The following is a 17,900-nucleotide window of genomic DNA, read 5'->3' as shown; positions in this document are numbered from 1 at the left end:
TAATTATCCAGTCCAGCCCACATCATAGCTCTCAGCCAGTGAGACTTCAGAGCCTTGTTTCCCTCCTTCTTTCAAACAATAACCGAGGTACAAAGATTTGCCCCAGAGTAATTTGCCTTCACAGAATAAGTCAATAGAAGAGTTTTGCTGTCTGAGTTAAATATTTTGTTCAGTAGCATTAAATGTTGTTCTGAGGTCTAAGAGGACACACACAAAAATAAGCCCACTGTCAGAGGCCACAAGTCATTAGTAACCTTCACTTTACCTCACTTGGGATGACTGTTACTCAGGAAGTAGACCGGGTCATCTACCAGTCGGACGTTTAGCGGTTTAATCTCTGGCTGCTCCAGTCTGCATGCCAAATATCCTGGGAATAACACCAAGTTGGTCTCTGATGCGCCATGGGAGCATGAATGTTAGATATGACGCAAGAAAAAAGAGCTCGTTTGAATAGGCGAATGAGGTATATTGTTCCTGTTTCTCCTGAAGACCTTCTATGACTCTGTGGTGGCCTCAGCCATCTTTTACGGTGTGGTCTGCTGGGGCGGCAGCGTCTTTGCAGGGGACAGGAAGAGAACGAAGAGGCTGGAGGGCCAGCTCTGTTCTAGGACGCTCTCTGGACCCTGTGGAGGTGGTGAGTGACAGGAGAAGCTGTCATCGCTGTTGGTCAGCATCTCCCAGCCCATGCAGGAGACTCTGACATCACTGAGCAGCTCCTTCAGTGGCAGCTGCGGCACCCACGAGTGGGACGGAGAGACTCCGCAGGTCTTTCCTTCCTACTGCTGTCAGACTCCACAACATGGTCTCTGCAGAGGATCACACACGTGCAGACAGACACACACAACCATCCCATACACAACTGTAACTCTCGCCCTGTCTCCTTGTTTTGCAATGGCACTAAGAGCAATTTTCCCAGTGTAACAAAGTATTTTATTCTATTTGTACTTTTTCTATTGTATATGGTGTTCTGTCCGTTTTGTGTAGTATGTTATTCTGTTTATCTTATTCTATTGTTTTTTCTCTCTTGTACTTCCTGCCGTGACCAAAGATTTCCCACGTGTGGGACTATAAAGGTTTCTCTTTCTTTCCTTCTTTAAAGAGGCTTTGAGTGCTCAGGTACAGTAGAAAAGCACGATGTATAAAAACCAGTACATTTACTACTTTATTGTCTCTGCTTGCCTTACTGTAAAAGTCCCCGCAGACAAAGACAAAATAAAAACAGTGTTAGTGTCCAATGTTAACATTTATTTGTTTGCTGTGTGTATTTATTGTATGTTAACTTTATGTTAGTACGACTCAACACACTGATGTTAGGTTGCCGACCGTGTTACCGGGGTAACGCGCAGGCGAAGAATCTCTTTTGAATAGTAGTTATTTTTTTAGGTTTAATAATACATGTTTGAATTCTCCTGCTGGTCTTTACCCAGCACCACCACATCGGTCATATCGTTGCCTCGTTCTGTCCCTTTCAGTTTAAAAACATCTTAGACCCATAATCTACTATTTCCCCGACATGATTTTTACTTTGCAAGAGTCAAGGAAGACAAAGAAAATCAAAATTAAAGTTTATTGTTTCACCTCCAAGGCTTCAATCAGCTAATTGGTTGGACTGTAGCTACTGGACTTTGGCACATCATTTCTCCAACCCTGGAGGATTTTCAGGATGTAAATATAGTCAAATACCATAAAACATATTTACATCATTCAAAACAATGGCATTACATTGTAAAATATGACTAGATTTATTTGGAAAAAATGAAGACCTTTCTAGAACACTTCTCTCCTTCCTGGCTCGTCTATAACTGGAGAGAAACTCTTAATCTAAACTAACCACAAGATGTCAGCGTTTCATTATTTCTAAGAACAGAACTGAAGTTTTTCTTCCTTCAGATGAACAAACTAGTCCCAGCTGTGTCTACCTACTGGTTCTACAGCACTGTACAATATTAAACACATGTTCAAATCATCTGATACATACACATTCGTATTTTGCGTATTTTCACCGTTTAAGGAGGAAACACACAAGATGCCTTTTCTGAGATGATACAAACAATAAATTACAGAGCTAGAAAAAAGCACTTCTTTGAAATGAGCTCAACAGGTTTCAGTACGTATCATCGCAACAGTGAGCCTGCTCACCACGTCAGAGATCTGCACAATCAGTACAGCGCCAGGAAGCTGCTTCTGTTTCCTGATGTAGAGTCAGGTTAGGTTCAACGGGGTCCAATGCAGAACTGAAGCCAATCCAAATAAGGCATCGAGACGTTATTACAAAAAATAAACCTGTAACTCTCCTAGCAAACACTTTACAAAGGCCTAGACTGAACACACAAAAAGTTAAAAAACTACAAACGTGTTTCGTCTGTTGTAAAGGATGATGCTTCAGACTTGGAGTCCTTGGAAATCACTTTCCCGCCAATCCAGACCTAGAATATGATGTCTTGATTAAAGCAGGCGACGGCAGTTTTAGTCAGTCAGTATGATTGGGGTGGCTGTTGCTCAGGAGGTAGAGCAGCTCACCTACTGATTGGAAGGTTGGTGGTTCGATCCCTGGCTCCTCCAGTCTGCATGTCAAGTATCCTTGGGCAAGATACTAACCCCAACTTGCTCTCCGATGCATCCATCGGAGTATGAGTGTACTTAGAAAGCACTGAGTATAGATAAAGTGCTTGTGAGAATGGGTGTGATTGGGTGAATGAGGCATGTTGCATAGAGCGCTTTGAGAATAGAAAAGCGCTCTATAAGAATCAGTCCATTCTGGGCAAAAATGCTTTGTGCCCAAAGTTGAACGATGAAGTGACGTGTTTTCCACAGATCAGCGATTTTAGCAGGTACTCAGGTGTTTTTTAATGTTCGGTTAAAGTGGAAAGATCGGTGCCCACAAAAAAACCCCCCAAACTACTGAAGCTTCTGCTCAACTGGAGAAAAGAACTGAACTGAAAATCAATTAAATCTGACAAAAGTTCTCAGCTGATCCTCTCAGAATATGCTGATATATTTCTTATCAGTTACAGGCCCAAGCCATTTAAGGCTTATAAATGGCTTGGGACATTTGCTTATTCAGCAAAGCATGTGAGGGTTGTATTAAGACAGACATCTTCTAATTAAGACATTTAAAAGCCAGAATGACAGCTAGCTAGCATGTCCTTCTCCCACAACTGGATCTAACAGAACAGCACATACATCATCCTGTTCACTGCTTCAGGACCAAACAAACCCATCTGCCTTTCACTATGTCGACATATTGTCTTTGTAACCTACATCTGGAACTTTCAGCCACATAAAGGGCAAAAATCTACCAGTTAAAATGTTACCTAACATGAAAAAGGGCTGAAAAGTCCGAAGGAGGAAACAGCTTCTTGTAGCCAAAAGTCTTTAGAAAGTCAGTTTGAAAATTGGCAAATACAAAACTTTTATAAATACTGGTCCCGAAACTGAAAGCACATTTTGAAGCAACTGTTGCTTAACACTGTAAATCTGACTAATAAATCACACCAGAACATTAATCACAGACTTAACCTTTTTACATGTAAAAGCGTCATAAATAAATTAGCGATCTACACTTTTCTGCTCTTCTCATGAAACATCGGCAGCCGATGTGTCCTCTGATTCTGCACTCGAGTCCAGGTTCACGTCCCTGCTCAGTGCTGAGGCCTGCTCCGGCAGCTGAAGCCTCTCTGCTGCAGGCAGACTCTCAGACTGGGCCATGCCCAAAGCCGGCGAGGCTACCTGAGACACGGGCGCTGAAAGAGTCCGCGGGACTTTGCAGCAGAACTGACCGGTGACGGCCGAATGCGCGTCTGCAGTGAGGTCGTTAGTAGAGGCCGAGTGCGGGGCGCTGGTTATTTCTGAAGGTGAGGGAGGTCCTACCGGGACATCTGTGTCAGCTTCTATTCCAACCCTCTCCGGGTTGGACCGTGGTGACGGCTGATCTGCTGCAACCACAGTTTGACTCCATGGGGGTTGGTAAGGCGGAGGCCCTGCTAGTGGGGAGCTGTCAGGGGTGAGTGGGGCTTGGCTGTGGATGATGATGGGATCTGGGGAAGGCAACGGAGTCTCCTCTTTGTCCACACCTTCAAGATTCACAAGGTCCTTGGAGGGACTCTGGTCTGGGGATATGGAGTCTGGCTGGTGGGAGATGATGCGGAGGCACAGGCCGGCTTTGGGGAACCCGCTAGCTGACGTTGGCTTCCCTTCAGAGGGCCGCACTGGACTCAGCAGCACGGGTAGCTCTTGGCCCAGCGGCTTACGGGGCAGCTCCTCAGGCTTCCCTAAAAACGAGCCATTAAGAACTGTTTATTTTCTTTAAGTGCACATTATTGACACCGAATAATGTACTGGAGTACTGGAGACTCCTAAAAGGACAGCCGCGTACCTGGAGACGGGAGATCCAGCTTCATCTTTCGCAGCTCAGCCATGGAGGCCTGAAGCTGCTCAACGATCATGTCGTCGCTGTAGAAAAAAGTCTGAGCGATGCGCTCCTGCAGGAACTCTCTCAGCTCCTCCAGAGACATCTTCAAGAGGCGCTCTGTTCACAAACCAGATGTTAAACTCACAGAAACGTGCAGTCACGTCTCATCTGTCTTGTACTGGAGCTGTATTCAGATGACATTTAACCCCTGTTTTAAAAAACTGACAATAAAAAATGTTTGTGTAAACTGAGTTGTGTAATCCCACATATGATTTTGTAATGAGCACATTAATTATAAACATCTTTATATTTATATAACATCTTCTATTTTCTGCAATAATAACTTGTTTGCTACAAATGAGATTTAAACGACTGTAAACATCTATACACTTGTAGATATCCACACGAACACAGAAACCCTGAATCACACAAGTATACAGACATTTATGCAAAAATCATAAAGATGTCTCGAGACCAGACACCAGTAAGTAGTACTTAAATTGCAAAGTGTGGCCTTGCGAAGTTTCACTTTTGCAGACTTTAGGAAAGCAAACAAAAACTGGAAAACTTCAAAATCACTCGATTTCAGGAGGTTAATAAGAGGCTAAAGTTAACACAATGTGGTTGTTGTGTAGAAGGCTCAGTGAGGAAACTGAGCAGAGAGTGATTTATTGTTTCGTGGCGACCCATCCATCATCTCCTTACTCTTGTGTATCTTGAGGATAGTGTAAGACATGGCGGTGAGGAGCCGCTCTCCCTCCAGGATGAAAATGTCCCACAGGCGGAGCGTTAGGGTGAACGGTGTCTGCCGGATCACAAACACAAAAAGTTAGAGAATCACTGCAGCTTAGCTGGATTTGTTTGTGCCAGTGGGTTCATGTATGTGCTGTTCTCCTGCTGGCTGGAGTCAGGAAGTTTGTTTGGTTCCTTCTCAGACCTCAGAGGCCCCGAGGCCCGTCTGAGCCCGGCAACTCAGCGGGATGGAGAAGTGCTGACAACAGCCAAACGCTGCCAGACCACTACCACAGGATTGTGGGCATGCAAGTAGAAGGCTAATAACAGTTTAGGCTGACAGGTCTTAATGCTCTCCTCTAATGCGATGCACCCGAGCTCTGCTGAAATCATGTACAGTATAACTGTGTGAAAGGCGATTCAGTGTTTTTATGTTACAGAGATTAGCATCTGCTAATGCTAACTGCTATATTTACACAGGCTTAACTTTCCAGTTTTATTAAACATGCAGTTGGCTATATTCATAAATTCACATTGTAACGAGCAGCATATGAGCAGCATTCCTTCTCTCACCCCAACCGGTCGCAGCAGATGGCCCCGCCCCTCCCTGAGCCTGGTTCTGTCGGAGGTTTCTTCCTGTTAAAAGGGAGTTTTTCCTTCCCACTGTCGCCAAAGTGCTTGCTCATAGGGGGTCATATGATTGTTGGGTTTTTCTCTGTATCTATGAAGCGCCTTGAGGCGACTTTTGTTGTGATTTGGCGCTATATAAATAAAATTGAACTGAATTGAATTGAATGTGTAATCTGGCTATTTAATGAATAATAATTATCATTCAGAGCACTGAGATACCAGGTTCCTCCAGAACCAGCTCTCAGTTTAGGAGACATGAAGCATCTTTTCTTTGAAGGTCAGGATTAAAACGTTCCTCTCTGATAAAGCTTGTAGTGACGGCTGGATCAGGTGACTCGTTATGCTGCCACACGCTCAGGCTGCTGAACACTTTTTCTTCTCTGTATTCTTTCATTTCCTTCCCCTCACACCCCAACCAATCACAGCAGGCGCTGCCAGAGTCTGTTGGTGATAGCTTCCTGTTGGGAGGGAGTTCTTTTTCTCCACTGTTGCAGGTGCAAGATCGTTATTCGCTTTAGTTTAGTATGTTTCAGGCTCTGATGCAGGGTTCCACCTTATAATATTAAGCACTGTGTGTTGACTGTTGTTGTGAACTGGCACTATAGCAAAATTGAATTGAACTGCTTTAAAACTTCCCAAGCAAAATAGAGAAGATACATGGAAATGATATGACATAAAACAAGAAGAGGGGAAAGCAACCTCTTCACACAGTGAGAAAATAATCAGATGACCTTTTATTCAACGTTTAACAGGCAGAAAAAGATGATCTTACTCGTTTACCCCAAGATAATGACTCACCCTGTCAATGAAACACTGCAGGAACCATTTGGTGCTGTAAATGCCTGCAGACATCTGCTCTTTGTCCTTGAAATAGAGAACACGAGTCAGAACTAGCACGTATCCTGCTTGCTAGAGCGTTACTCCAAGTTTTTCAAAAACAGAAAAAACTGATCTCACCAGATGTTTCTTCAGTTTGGGAACGAGCTTGGAAATAATCTGATCATGATGTGCCTGGAATCTCTGAAGTTTTGGAAAGCCTGGAACAAAAAAGCCTTAACAGGGCAGAAGGGAAGTGAGAACTTTTTAATCTAATTTCATGTCAGTCCAAACCAAATCTGACAAGCAGTACAGTTTGTAATCAGTTCCACCACCCGCAGAGCCAAAGACTGTCATCTGCACGGTTGGTGCAGCTGCAGGAAAATGATTTCAGTGTTTAGCTTCATCGTATCTTGCAGAGAACACGTTTGCTGTTAATGTTCAGACGAATGAATGAATCCTCTGGGATGTCTCACCATGCATGGCGTGTTTCTGGTTGGTGAGCAGCTGTGACAGGGCCCAGAAAGCGTCTTCCTCATTCATGTACATGAGCAGCAGGGCGGCAATCTGACTCATGCCCTGGCAGTAGCTCACCTCCTGCAGGAAACGTGCAAAAAGACCCCAATAATGGGCTTTCCGCTGTTGTGGTAACTGTAACTGACACTAGGTTAACACAAGTTAACACAAGACTATCAAACAATTATTAACTTTTTGTCATCATCCTGTGGGACCATTCTCCACCACGGATATTAGTTTTATTATTATCAGCAGTAGTGTTATTGTTGTATTTGTATATTCTATAGTGCCTTAATAGTCAGTAGGAATAAAGCAGATGGGCCATGATCAAAACGAATTAAAAACCCCAGAATATATTAAACATGGGCAAATTTTCAATTACTTAGTCATTCCTATTTTGAAATGTTAATCATGCAAAGCAAAAAACAAAAGCACGGAGCTTTGGTCACTGAGGGGAGTGGAGTCTATCTTAGCAAGTGCAAGGTGAGAGGCAGGGTGCACCCTGGGCAAAGGCCATCGCAGGATCAACAATGAAAGACAGACAGCCATGCAAACTTGTATGCACTCCTAAAACTTTAAGATGCATGTCTCTGGCTGTGGACGAGGACCCACACAGGCACTAGGAGAACATGAGAGAAGGACCCCAGCTGCAGCAAGCACACTACAGACACAATGCTACATGATTTTATTCATATGTACAGAAGAAGCAATGGTGATATTGTCTTAATAGTATATTGCAAATATGTTTGTTTGGTGTGGGCAACTGTATTTGACATAGTACATTGCAACACTATTCTACAGGGAGTGCAGAATTACTAGGCAAGTTGTATTTTTGAGGAATAATTTTATTATTGAACAACAACCATGTTCCCAATGAACCCAAAAAACTCATTAATATCAAAGCTGAATGTTTTTGGAAGTAGTTTTTAGTTTGTTTTTAGTTTCAGCTATTTTAGGGGGATATCTGTGTGTGCAGGTGACTATTACTGTGCATAATTATTAGGCAACTTAACCAAAAACAAATATATACCCATTTCAATTATTTATTTTTACCAGTGAAACCAATATAACATCTCCACATTCACAAATATACATTTCTGACATTCAAAAACAAAACAAAAACAAATCAGCGACCAATATAGCCACCTTTCTTTGCAAGGACACTCAAAAGCCTGCCATCCATGGATTCTGTCAGTGTTTTGATCTGTTCACCATCAACATTGCGTGCAGCAGCAACCACAGCCTCCCAGACACTGTTCAGAGAGGTGTACTGTTTTCCCTCCTTGTAAATCTCACATTTGATGATGGACCACAGGTTCTCAATGGGGTTCAGCTCAGGTGAACAAGGAGGCCATGTCATTAGTTTTTCTTCTTTTATACCCTTTCTTGCAGCCACGCTGTGGAGTACTTGGACGCGTGTGATGGAGCATTGTCCTGCATGGAAATCATGTTTTTCTTGAAGGATGCAGACCTCTTCCTGTACCACTGCTTGAAGAAGGTGTCTTCCAGAAACTGGCAGTAGGACTGGGAGTTGAGCTTGACTCCATCCTCAACCCGAAAAGGCCCCACAAGCTCATCTCTGATGATACCAGCCCAAACCAGTACTCCACCTCCACCTTGCTGGCGTCTGAGTGGGACTGGAGCTCTCTGCCCTTTACCAATCCAGCCACGGGCCCATCCATCTGGCCCATCAAGACTCACTCTCATTTCATCAGTCCATAAAACCTTAGAAAAACCAGTCTTGAGATATTTCTTGGCCCAGTCTTGACGTTTCAGCTTGTGTGTCTTGTTCAGTGGTGGTCGTCTTTCAGCCTTTCTTACCTTGGCCATGTCTCTGAGTATTGCACACCTTGTGCTTTTGGGCACTCCAGTGATGTTGCAGCTCTGAAATATGGCCAAACTGGTGGCAAGTGGCATCTTGGCAGCTGCACGCTTGACTTTTCTCAGTTCATGGGCAGTTATTTTGCGCCTTGGTTTTTCCACACGCTTCAGAAGCTTTGCAATTTTGAGACTGCTGCATCCCTCTGCAAGATATCTCACTATTTTTGACTTTTCTGAGCCTGTCAAGTCCTTCTTTTGACCCATTTTGCCAAAGGAAAGGACGTTGCCTAATAATTATGCACACCTGATATAGGGTGTTGATGTCATTAGACCACACCCCTTCTCATTACAGAGATGCACATCACCTAATATGCTTAATTGGTAGTAGGCTTTCGAGCCTATACAGCTTGGAGTAAGACAACATGCATGAAGAGGATGATGTGGACAAAATACTCATTTGCCTAATAATTCTGCACTCCCTGTATGAGTGCTGCAGTTTCAGCAATTTTTGCAATCCACATGTTTCAGTGGCACGTCTAGTAAAAACCCTGTTTCTGCAAATAATAAAAGCAGCTCAGTAAGACAACCATCAGTGCTGTATCAGCTGCTGTCCACTTAAAGCACTCCATGCATATCATGTCAAAAGCATGCAGTACTGTGTGTGGGGTGTGTGTGTGTGGGGGGGGGGGACAAGAAACCACAGTGGAAAATGAAGTCTCTGCCCACGAAAAGAAAATTTAGACGTGACTGCAGATTTTTATCAGTTCACTTGAGTTGCTGGTGTTTTAATGTTTCATGTAATTTAGAGAAATCAGCTACTTACTGTGTTGTAGACTGAATATGCAGAGAGGACATGAAAGAGAGCCTGCTGCCTGTAAATCAAAGAAACAGGAAGGAAAGGATAGGAAAGGAGAAGAAGCAACAAAAGGAAACAAGGAAGGGAGTGAGAAGGAGAGGAAATGAAAAAATGAGTGTCATGAATCCTGACACTGTATGTGAAGCTGTAAGCAAACCCCACAGCAAACAGTGTGCTGGACACACAATTACAAACCAGAAGTGAGAGGAAAGGAAAAAATAACAGTAACACAGAGAGACTACAGTCTCTGCTCTTTAAAAATCCTTTTTGTATCCTGAACATCTGTTAGATACTGAAATGTTCTCCAGCTCCACACTTTCCACTGCTGCTTCTGAACAGGACCATTACACTGACATCACTCTGTTACAGGATCAGGTTACACATAAACCCACGCCATCCAGAGCTCAGCCTGCCCACCTCTCTCTCACACTCAGTCCAAGTTCACCCTGAGGTCTCTCTGCTGCAGACACAGATTTTTTTCCTCTCGCACTTTTTTAATCTGTTTGAATATGGTAACAGTTACAACCTGGAAAATGATATGTAACACACACTACATGACCCAAAGTATGTGGACATCCAAGCCATGTGCATCAATGTCCTTCTACAACAACCTTAATTAGTCTTGTCTCAGGTTTTCCCTCTGACGGGAACCTGGATGCAGGGATTTCAGTGCTCAGCGCTACTCATTTCAGCCTACTCTGAATCCAGCCTACACTGCAGTGAAACCACAACTGCTGGTTCCTTTCAGAGGTAAGAAAACTCATAAACCTATTTGGATTTTTATTTAAAATATCCATCCATCCATCCATCCATCCATCTTTTTCCGCTTATCCGGGGCCGGGTCATGGAGGCAGCAGAGTAAACAGAGAAGCCCAGACCTCCCTCTCCCCAGCCACCTCCTCCAGCTTATCCAGGGGAACACCAAGGCGTTCCCAGGCCAGCCGAGAGATATAATCTCTCCAGCGTGTCCTGGGGCTGCCCTGGGGCCTCCTCCCGGTGGGACATGCCCAGAACACCTCACCCAGGAGACGCCCAGGAGGCATCCTTGTCAGATGCCCGAACCACCTCAACCTGCTCCTTTCCATGTGGTGAAGCAGCAGCTCTACTCTGAGCCCCTCACGCACCCCTGAACTTACCCTATCTAAAAGGGAGAGTCCAGCCACATTTCTGCTGCTTGTATCCACAGCTCGTGACCATAGGTGAGGGTAGGGACGTAGATCGACTGGTAAATTGAGAGCTTCGCTTTTACACTCAGCTCTCTCTTCACCACAACAGACCAGTACAGCGTCCGCATCACTGCAGCCGCAGCACCAATCCATCTGTCGATGTCCCACCCCCTTCTCTCGTCACTTGTGAACAAGACCCCGAGATACTTAAGCTCCTCCACTTGGGGCAGAAACTCGTCCCTGACCCAGAGTGGGCACTCCACCATGGCCTCAGATTTGGAGGTGCTGATTCTCATTCCCACTGTGAATAAGGAGTATTCCAGTATCCCAATACTGGAATACTCCTTATCCTAATAGTCCATTGTGCTTAGTTTAAATGCTAATTGCACAGTAAATATTCTGTAGGTGTCCCACATTTAAAGGCATCTTAAAAGCGAATGCAGCAAAATAACCCCGTCTCTCCATCACTGTCAGTTTAAAGCACATAAAAGATCCAGATCTGTTCAAAGAATTCAAGGTGAATGAGCTTCAATCTGACAGCTAACAACAAATAATTATTATCGTCCTCGTTTTATCCTGAACTGCACGTTACCATCCCCCCAAAAATCATTTTGTTTAGGTGTCGAGATAGGTTTGAAGAATCGTGGACTTCTATTGGTCCCAACTACTATATTTCTGGTATCGCAACATTCCTGTTACAGCATACTGGTAACTGTGGTTTTTCCCCTTTTCAGCCAGCCTACCAGTTTGCTTTTGTGTGTACTAGGAAGGGAACATTTTTATTCAACCTTTTCTTTTTCTTCCTTTAACTTGAGCTGGTATATTCATCTTGCTCAGCTATGTTTACTCTTTTTCACTTAACTAATTCTGAAGCTACACAACTAAAGGCCAAAAACGTGCGGATCTGGTAGTTCTCGAGAAACAGAGGGGAATATGGTAGCATCTTTATTTATAACGCACTTTACATCCAACAATGTTGGCCAAAGTGCTACAAATACAAAACAAAAGAGAAAACTGTTAAATTACATATAGAATACCTTAAAAATTAAAAAATAATATAATTAATAAGAAACAGATTAAGAGACATCAACAAGTCCTGCTGTGCTGAAAGCCAAGGTAAATAAATATGTTTTAAAAACAGATAAGGAAGGTGCCTGTCTAACATGTAAAGGCAACTTATTCCACAATTTTGGTGCTGCCACAGCAAACGCCCGATCCCCTCTGAGCTTACGATTAGTCCTGGGCACGCTCAGGAGGAGCTGGTCTGCCCACCTGAGGGACCGGGAAGGTATGTATGGATGAAGAAGCTCAGAGAGGTACAGAGGGGCAGCATTGGACAAGCATTTAAAAACAAATACAAGCAGCTTAAAATGGATCCTAAAATGCACGGGCAGCCAATGAAGTGAATATAAAACTGGGTGATGTGCTCGCATCTACGAGTGCCAGTTAAAAGACGTGCAGCCTGAACTAGCTGCAGTCGAAAAGCAGAAGATCGACTCACCCTAAAATAAAGAGAATTACAGTAATCCCGCCGAACGGTTACAAAGGCATGGATTACTGTTTCAAATTGCTGTCTCGCAAGAAAGTGCTTGATTTTGGCCAGCTGCCTCAGATGAAAGAAACTAGACCGTACAACCGACCGATCTGGAGTTCAGGATCAATTTTAAAACCCAGATTAACAATCTCTGGTTTACAGAATGATTTCAGGGTTTGCAAATCAACACACGGAACAGCAGTGGAGGCAGGTCTGAACACCATTACTTCAGTCTTAGAATCATTAAAACAAAGAAAGTTTATCGCCAATCACGACTTGACGTCGTCCGGACATGTTTGCAAACGATTTACAGACGATCCATCTTTCTTTTTAAGAGGAACATAAATCTGGCAGTCATCTCCATAACAGTGAAAAGAGAGTCTGTGTCTCCTAAAAATTAAACCCAAGGGAAGTAAATAAAGCGAAAACAGGATAGAGCCCAGAATGGAACCGTGTGGTACTCCGTGAGACAGCGGAGCACGGGAGGACTCACAGTTTCCTAAGTGAACTGAAAAGGTTTGATCTGTTAAGTAAGACCTGAACCATTTCAGAGTCACATCTGTTACACCGACACACTGCTCCAAACGGGAGATTTCATGGTCTACGGTGTCAAATGCAGCAGTTAAATCGAATAAGATAAGAATGACACTTTCACCAGAATCACATGATAAAAATATATCATTAAAAATTCTTAAAAGTGCTGATTCAGTGCTATGCATTACTTTAAAACCAGATTGGAAAATCTCCTGAACATTTTGTGCATCAAGTACAGGATCAATTGGTTATATGCTACTTTTTCCAAGACTTTAGATAAAAAGGGCAGCTTAGATATTGGTCTAAAGTTTATTAGTTTATTATGTTTCATGTCGCACTAGTGTAAATGGTAAATGGGCTGACTCTTATAGAGTGCTTCATACAACTTACCTTATTCACCCAATCACACCCATTCATACAATTCATACAGTTGTTTGCTAAATGTTGTCCTATAATTAGTAGGGGTGGGTTTTTATAATCGATTTATCGATTAAAATCGATTCTGGCTTGGATAACGTAAAATCGATTCATTAAAATCCTGAATCGATTTTTTAATATTAATTTATTTTGCCCTTTTACTTACTTCCGAAAAGTAAACCTAATTTCTGCCGTTCAATATTGAACAAATTTAAATTTTTTTAAATTAAGCAAAATGTAAAACGCTTAACCGTGTCTCTAATAAAACCGCTGTAACGTCAGAGGTGATGTTCATGTGTTGATTAATGGTTTTCTTTCGTTTTTGATGTACTGCAGAATATTTTTATAAAATCCCAGGCCAGGAAAATCACCTTCATGTTTTTCTGTGTTTTATCTTCAGCTACTTTGACACAAAAGCATCTGCTGTGACGCTCACACCTGTGATAAAGTCTTGCGTGTGTCAGCTTCCTTTTTATTGATACAAAAATATGTAAATGTACTGATCTGAATTATAATATTTCTGACTGTCAAAATTTCCCAGATTCAAATCGAATCGAATTAAATTGAATCGTGGATCGAATCGATTCGGGACCTTGTGAATCGGAATTGAATCGATTCTAGAAATCAGTGACGATACCCAGCCCTAATAATTAGCACTGCGACCTAACAATCTTAACACTTTGCTGAAAGCATATGATAACTGTATGCTTTCACACTGTATTCCTCTTTAATGTGCAAGTTACATCATTTGCTCACAGTGTTGGGGAGTAACGGAATACATGTACCGCCGTTACGTACACTCAACAAAAATATAAACGCAACACCTTTGTTACTGCTCCCATTCCCCATGGGATGGACGTAGAGACCTAAAATTCATTCCAGATACACAATATAACCATCGCTCCCAAACAGTGGTCACAAATCAGTCCAAATGTGTGGTAGTGGGCACATCTGCTATATTGAGATAATCCATCCCACCTCACAGGTGTGCCACATCAGGATGCTGATCTGACATCATGAGTAGTGCACAGGTGTACCTCAGACTGCCCACAACAAAAGGCCACCCTGGAATGTGCAGTTTTTTGCGCTATTGGGGGTCTGGGGACCCAGAACCGGTCAGTATCTGGTGTGACCACCATTTGCCTCATGCAGTGCAACACATCGTCGCATGGAGTCTATCAGATTGTCAATTGTGGCCTGTGGAATGTTGGTCCACTCCACTTCAATGGCTGTGCGAGGTTGTTGGATATTCGTGGGAACTGGTACACGCTGTCGTATACGCCGGTCAAGCACATCCCGAACATGCTCAATGGGTGACATGTCCGGTGAGTATGCTGGCCATGCAAGAACTGGGACATTCTCAGCTGCCATCTGCCCTGAACAATGTGAACCATGATTCATCCGTGAAGCGCACACCTCTCCAACGTGCCAGACGCCATCGAATGTGAGCATTTGCTCACACAAGTCTGTTACGGCGACGAGCTGGAGTCAGGTCAAGACCCCGATGAGGACGACGGGCATGCAGTTGAGCGTCCCTGAGACGGTTTCTGACAGTTTGTGCAGAAATTGTTTGGTTGTGCAAACCAATTGTTCCAGCAGCTGTCTGGGTGGCTGGTCTCAGACGATCTTGGAGGTGAACCTGCTGGATGTGGAGGTCCTGGGCTGGTGTGGTTACACGAGGTCTGTGGTTGTGAGGCCGGTTGGATGTGCTGCCATATTCTCTGAAACGCCTGTGGAGACGGCTTATGGTTGAGAAATGAACATTCAATGCACGGGCGACAGATCTGGTTGACATTCCTGCTGTCAGCATGCCAATTGCACGCTCCCTCATTGCTTGTGGCATCTGTGGCATTTTGCTGTGAGACAAAACTGCACATTCCAGGGTGGCCTTTTGTTGTGGGCAGTCTGAGGTACACCTGTGCACTACTCATGATGTCAGATCAGCATCCTGATGTGGCACACCTGTGAGGTGGGATGGATTATCTCAATATAGCAGATGTGCCCACTACCACACATTTGGACTGATTTGTGACCACTGTTTGGGAGGGATGGTTATATTGTGTATCTGGAATGAATTTTAGGTCTCTACGTCCATCCCATGGGGAATGGGAGCAGTAACAAAGGTGTTGCGTTTATATTTTTGTTGAGTGTATTTAAAATACAAAATATGAGTAACTGTATTCCGTTACAGTTACCGTTTAAAAAGGTGGTATTCAGAATACAGTTACTTTGTTGAAATAAATGGATTACACTGCGGTACTTTCCTGTTTCATTTTGTCAGGACTGTTTGGGTTTTATTTGACAGCTACGTTCTGTTGTTCCAGGCGGCAGCGTTACGGTTGCCATGGTTACAGGGCGACGCTCTATCTCTCGCGCGGCTGTGTGTTTCCTGGGTGAGAGAGCACCTTTTTGTTGTTGTTGTTGTTGTGCTAAGCTAACAGGCAGAATGCTACAAGCATAGCTCAAAAGAATGTAGCATCATGGGCAGTGTAGTCCGTGTTGCAGGGAGAATGGACTGCCATACACGTTATGTGTCTGTGAGCGCGAGGAGGGAGAAAAAGGCGAGTGGAAAGGTACGAGTTGTCATCGAGGAAAAACGGGAGCTGGAAGCATGTAAATATAATAATAACCACTTCAGCCAAGAAGAGTGCCTGACGAGCCCAGTTGTAAGTAAGCTATTAAGACTCGACTGTACACCGTGTTCGTGTTTTCCTCCAAAAACAATAAGTTCCGTTGGAGCAGCCTTTCAACGCCTCTCTCTGTCTCTCGCAAGAAAAGTTGACCCACACAACAAAGTAAAGCTATTTTTCGGCTACGAGCCGACACGGACCCCGCCGTATTAGTCAGAGGTCCCTTTACTACAGTTCGGAGCCGCGGACCTTCAGTAACAGTAATAAATCACAGCAATAGTACATTCACGTTGTTGTAAAAAGCATGATAATATGTTAAGTAATCCAAAGTATTCAGAATAGGTTACTGTCATTGAGTAACGTAACGGAATACGTTACAGAATACATTTTGGGACATGTATTCTGTATTCTGTAATGGAATACATTTTAAAAGTAACCTTCCCAACACTGTTTGCTCAGTACTTTGAAAATATGTCTCTGTAACTTTGGATCCCACCACTGAGCTTGGCGGTTATAAATATTCTTTGAGAACAGAAAGTCCGAGCCGTTTATCCGTCTGAAATCCATTTCAGCTGCAAAATCCGACTCAACAGTGAAACTTACTTGACTCCAAAGCGATCCATGAACATGATATGGTTTCGAAATGTCCTGTTGATGTCCAAGTCAATCTGTTTGATCTCAGATGAGCACAGCCTGGCCTGCTCCTTCATTTTCTGAGTGAAAAACAGACAAAAGTCAACAAGGACATGTGGAGGTACCTGTGCTGAAAGACAAATGTGTCATTCAGTAGAGCTACAAAAACAAGTTTTACATATCAGGGAATATATATTGTAAATTCAGTCAGAATGAATCTATTATTGATTATGCTAACTGTTTATGTGTGTCATCAGTTTTCTGAAACATCTCGTCTATCAGAGAAAATGTGATTGCATCTATGAATGTGCTGAAAATGTGATTACAGGTTGGTGGACCATCTTATCCTTTACAAATATGTGTCAGTTAAGATCAGTCTGCCAGGTGATAAGACTGTCAGCTTTGATATTTCATAGCTTTAACTTTTTTTAAAACATGCTACTTTATACTTTTACTTTATTACATTAGACTTGTAACATTTACAACATAGCTACAGTTTATAACAGTTATAACAATGTTTTTCTCTCAGCTTTTTAAAAAACGTATTTATATGTCCAACTTATTTTTATGCTCAGAACAGATTTGCAAAGAGACTCATTTCAGACGTGAATAAATACCTCATATTTGCCCTCGTTCTCCTTCTTGGCCCTGTCCACGTCCAGCATCAGTGCCCAGGCCCGGCCTCTGAGCTGCAGGGGGATGCCTTTGTATACTCGTTTTACCATCTGGCAGCAGAGAGCAGAGGGAATCATAAACACTGAGTGAATAAAACGCCACAAAGTTTAGAGAACAGAAGCTACAAAGACTGAATCATCAGAAAGTTAAACCACCTACCGATCGCCTACGACCCCGTTCACAGTAAAGCCAAAAGTTTGAAAACATTTTCCGTGAGCACTCGAAGCAGGTTTGTAAGTATCTCTCTGTCGTACAGTTTCTGTTAACTTGGTTGGCTTTGCAACTTCTACCTCAAGTACCTCCACTCATCAACATGGAAACACCCCCCCAAATCCTTTGTCTTGGGCCAAGTGCTTTGTCTTTTGGACTTAATGCTTAATTGTATTCAGCGTGAGTTTTAGTCTGTCTGTTGTTTTGCTTTTTTCCTCTGTGTCTGTGAGTCTGCGTTCGGGTCCAGTCCTGCCTGCCACGCACAGTTCATCCACCTTGCTTGCTCTCATTGCTGTGTATGTATTTGATGTACTTGTGC

At 43.2% G+C, this 17,900-nt stretch overlaps 1 protein-coding gene across 1 annotated transcript in view; it reads right to left on the bottom strand.

The window, feature by feature from the left end:
- Positions 1-3,573: 3,573 nt before the first annotated feature.
- The window catches only part of LOC146640196 (USP6 N-terminal-like protein), a 29,807-nt gene continuing 15,480 nt past the window's right edge, over positions 3,574-17,900 (bottom strand). Inside the window, exons 6-14 of the mRNA XM_085358413.1 lie at positions 17,314-17,421; positions 16,667-16,776; positions 9,750-9,798; positions 7,066-7,186; positions 6,731-6,825; positions 6,572-6,637; positions 5,117-5,216; positions 4,376-4,528; positions 3,574-4,271 (exon numbers count right to left, since the gene is read on the bottom strand). Coding sequence (XP_085214539.1) covers positions 3,577-4,271; positions 4,376-4,528; positions 5,117-5,216; positions 6,572-6,637; positions 6,731-6,825; positions 7,066-7,186; positions 9,750-9,798; positions 16,667-16,776; positions 17,314-17,421 — 1,497 coding nt within the window. The 3' untranslated portion in view covers positions 3,574-3,576. The remainder of the gene's footprint in view (positions 4,272-4,375; positions 4,529-5,116; positions 5,217-6,571; positions 6,638-6,730; positions 6,826-7,065; positions 7,187-9,749; positions 9,799-16,666; positions 16,777-17,313; positions 17,422-17,900) is intronic.

Source organism: Diplotaxodon limnothrissa, linkage group LG1 (assembly GCF_057381915.1).
Source record: "Diplotaxodon limnothrissa isolate DT_005_m linkage group LG1, D_limnothrissa_male_GT1.1, whole genome shotgun sequence".
NCBI lineage: Eukaryota > Metazoa > Chordata > Actinopteri > Cichliformes > Cichlidae > Diplotaxodon > Diplotaxodon limnothrissa.
This window is presented reverse-complemented; position numbering and strand designations above follow the sequence as displayed.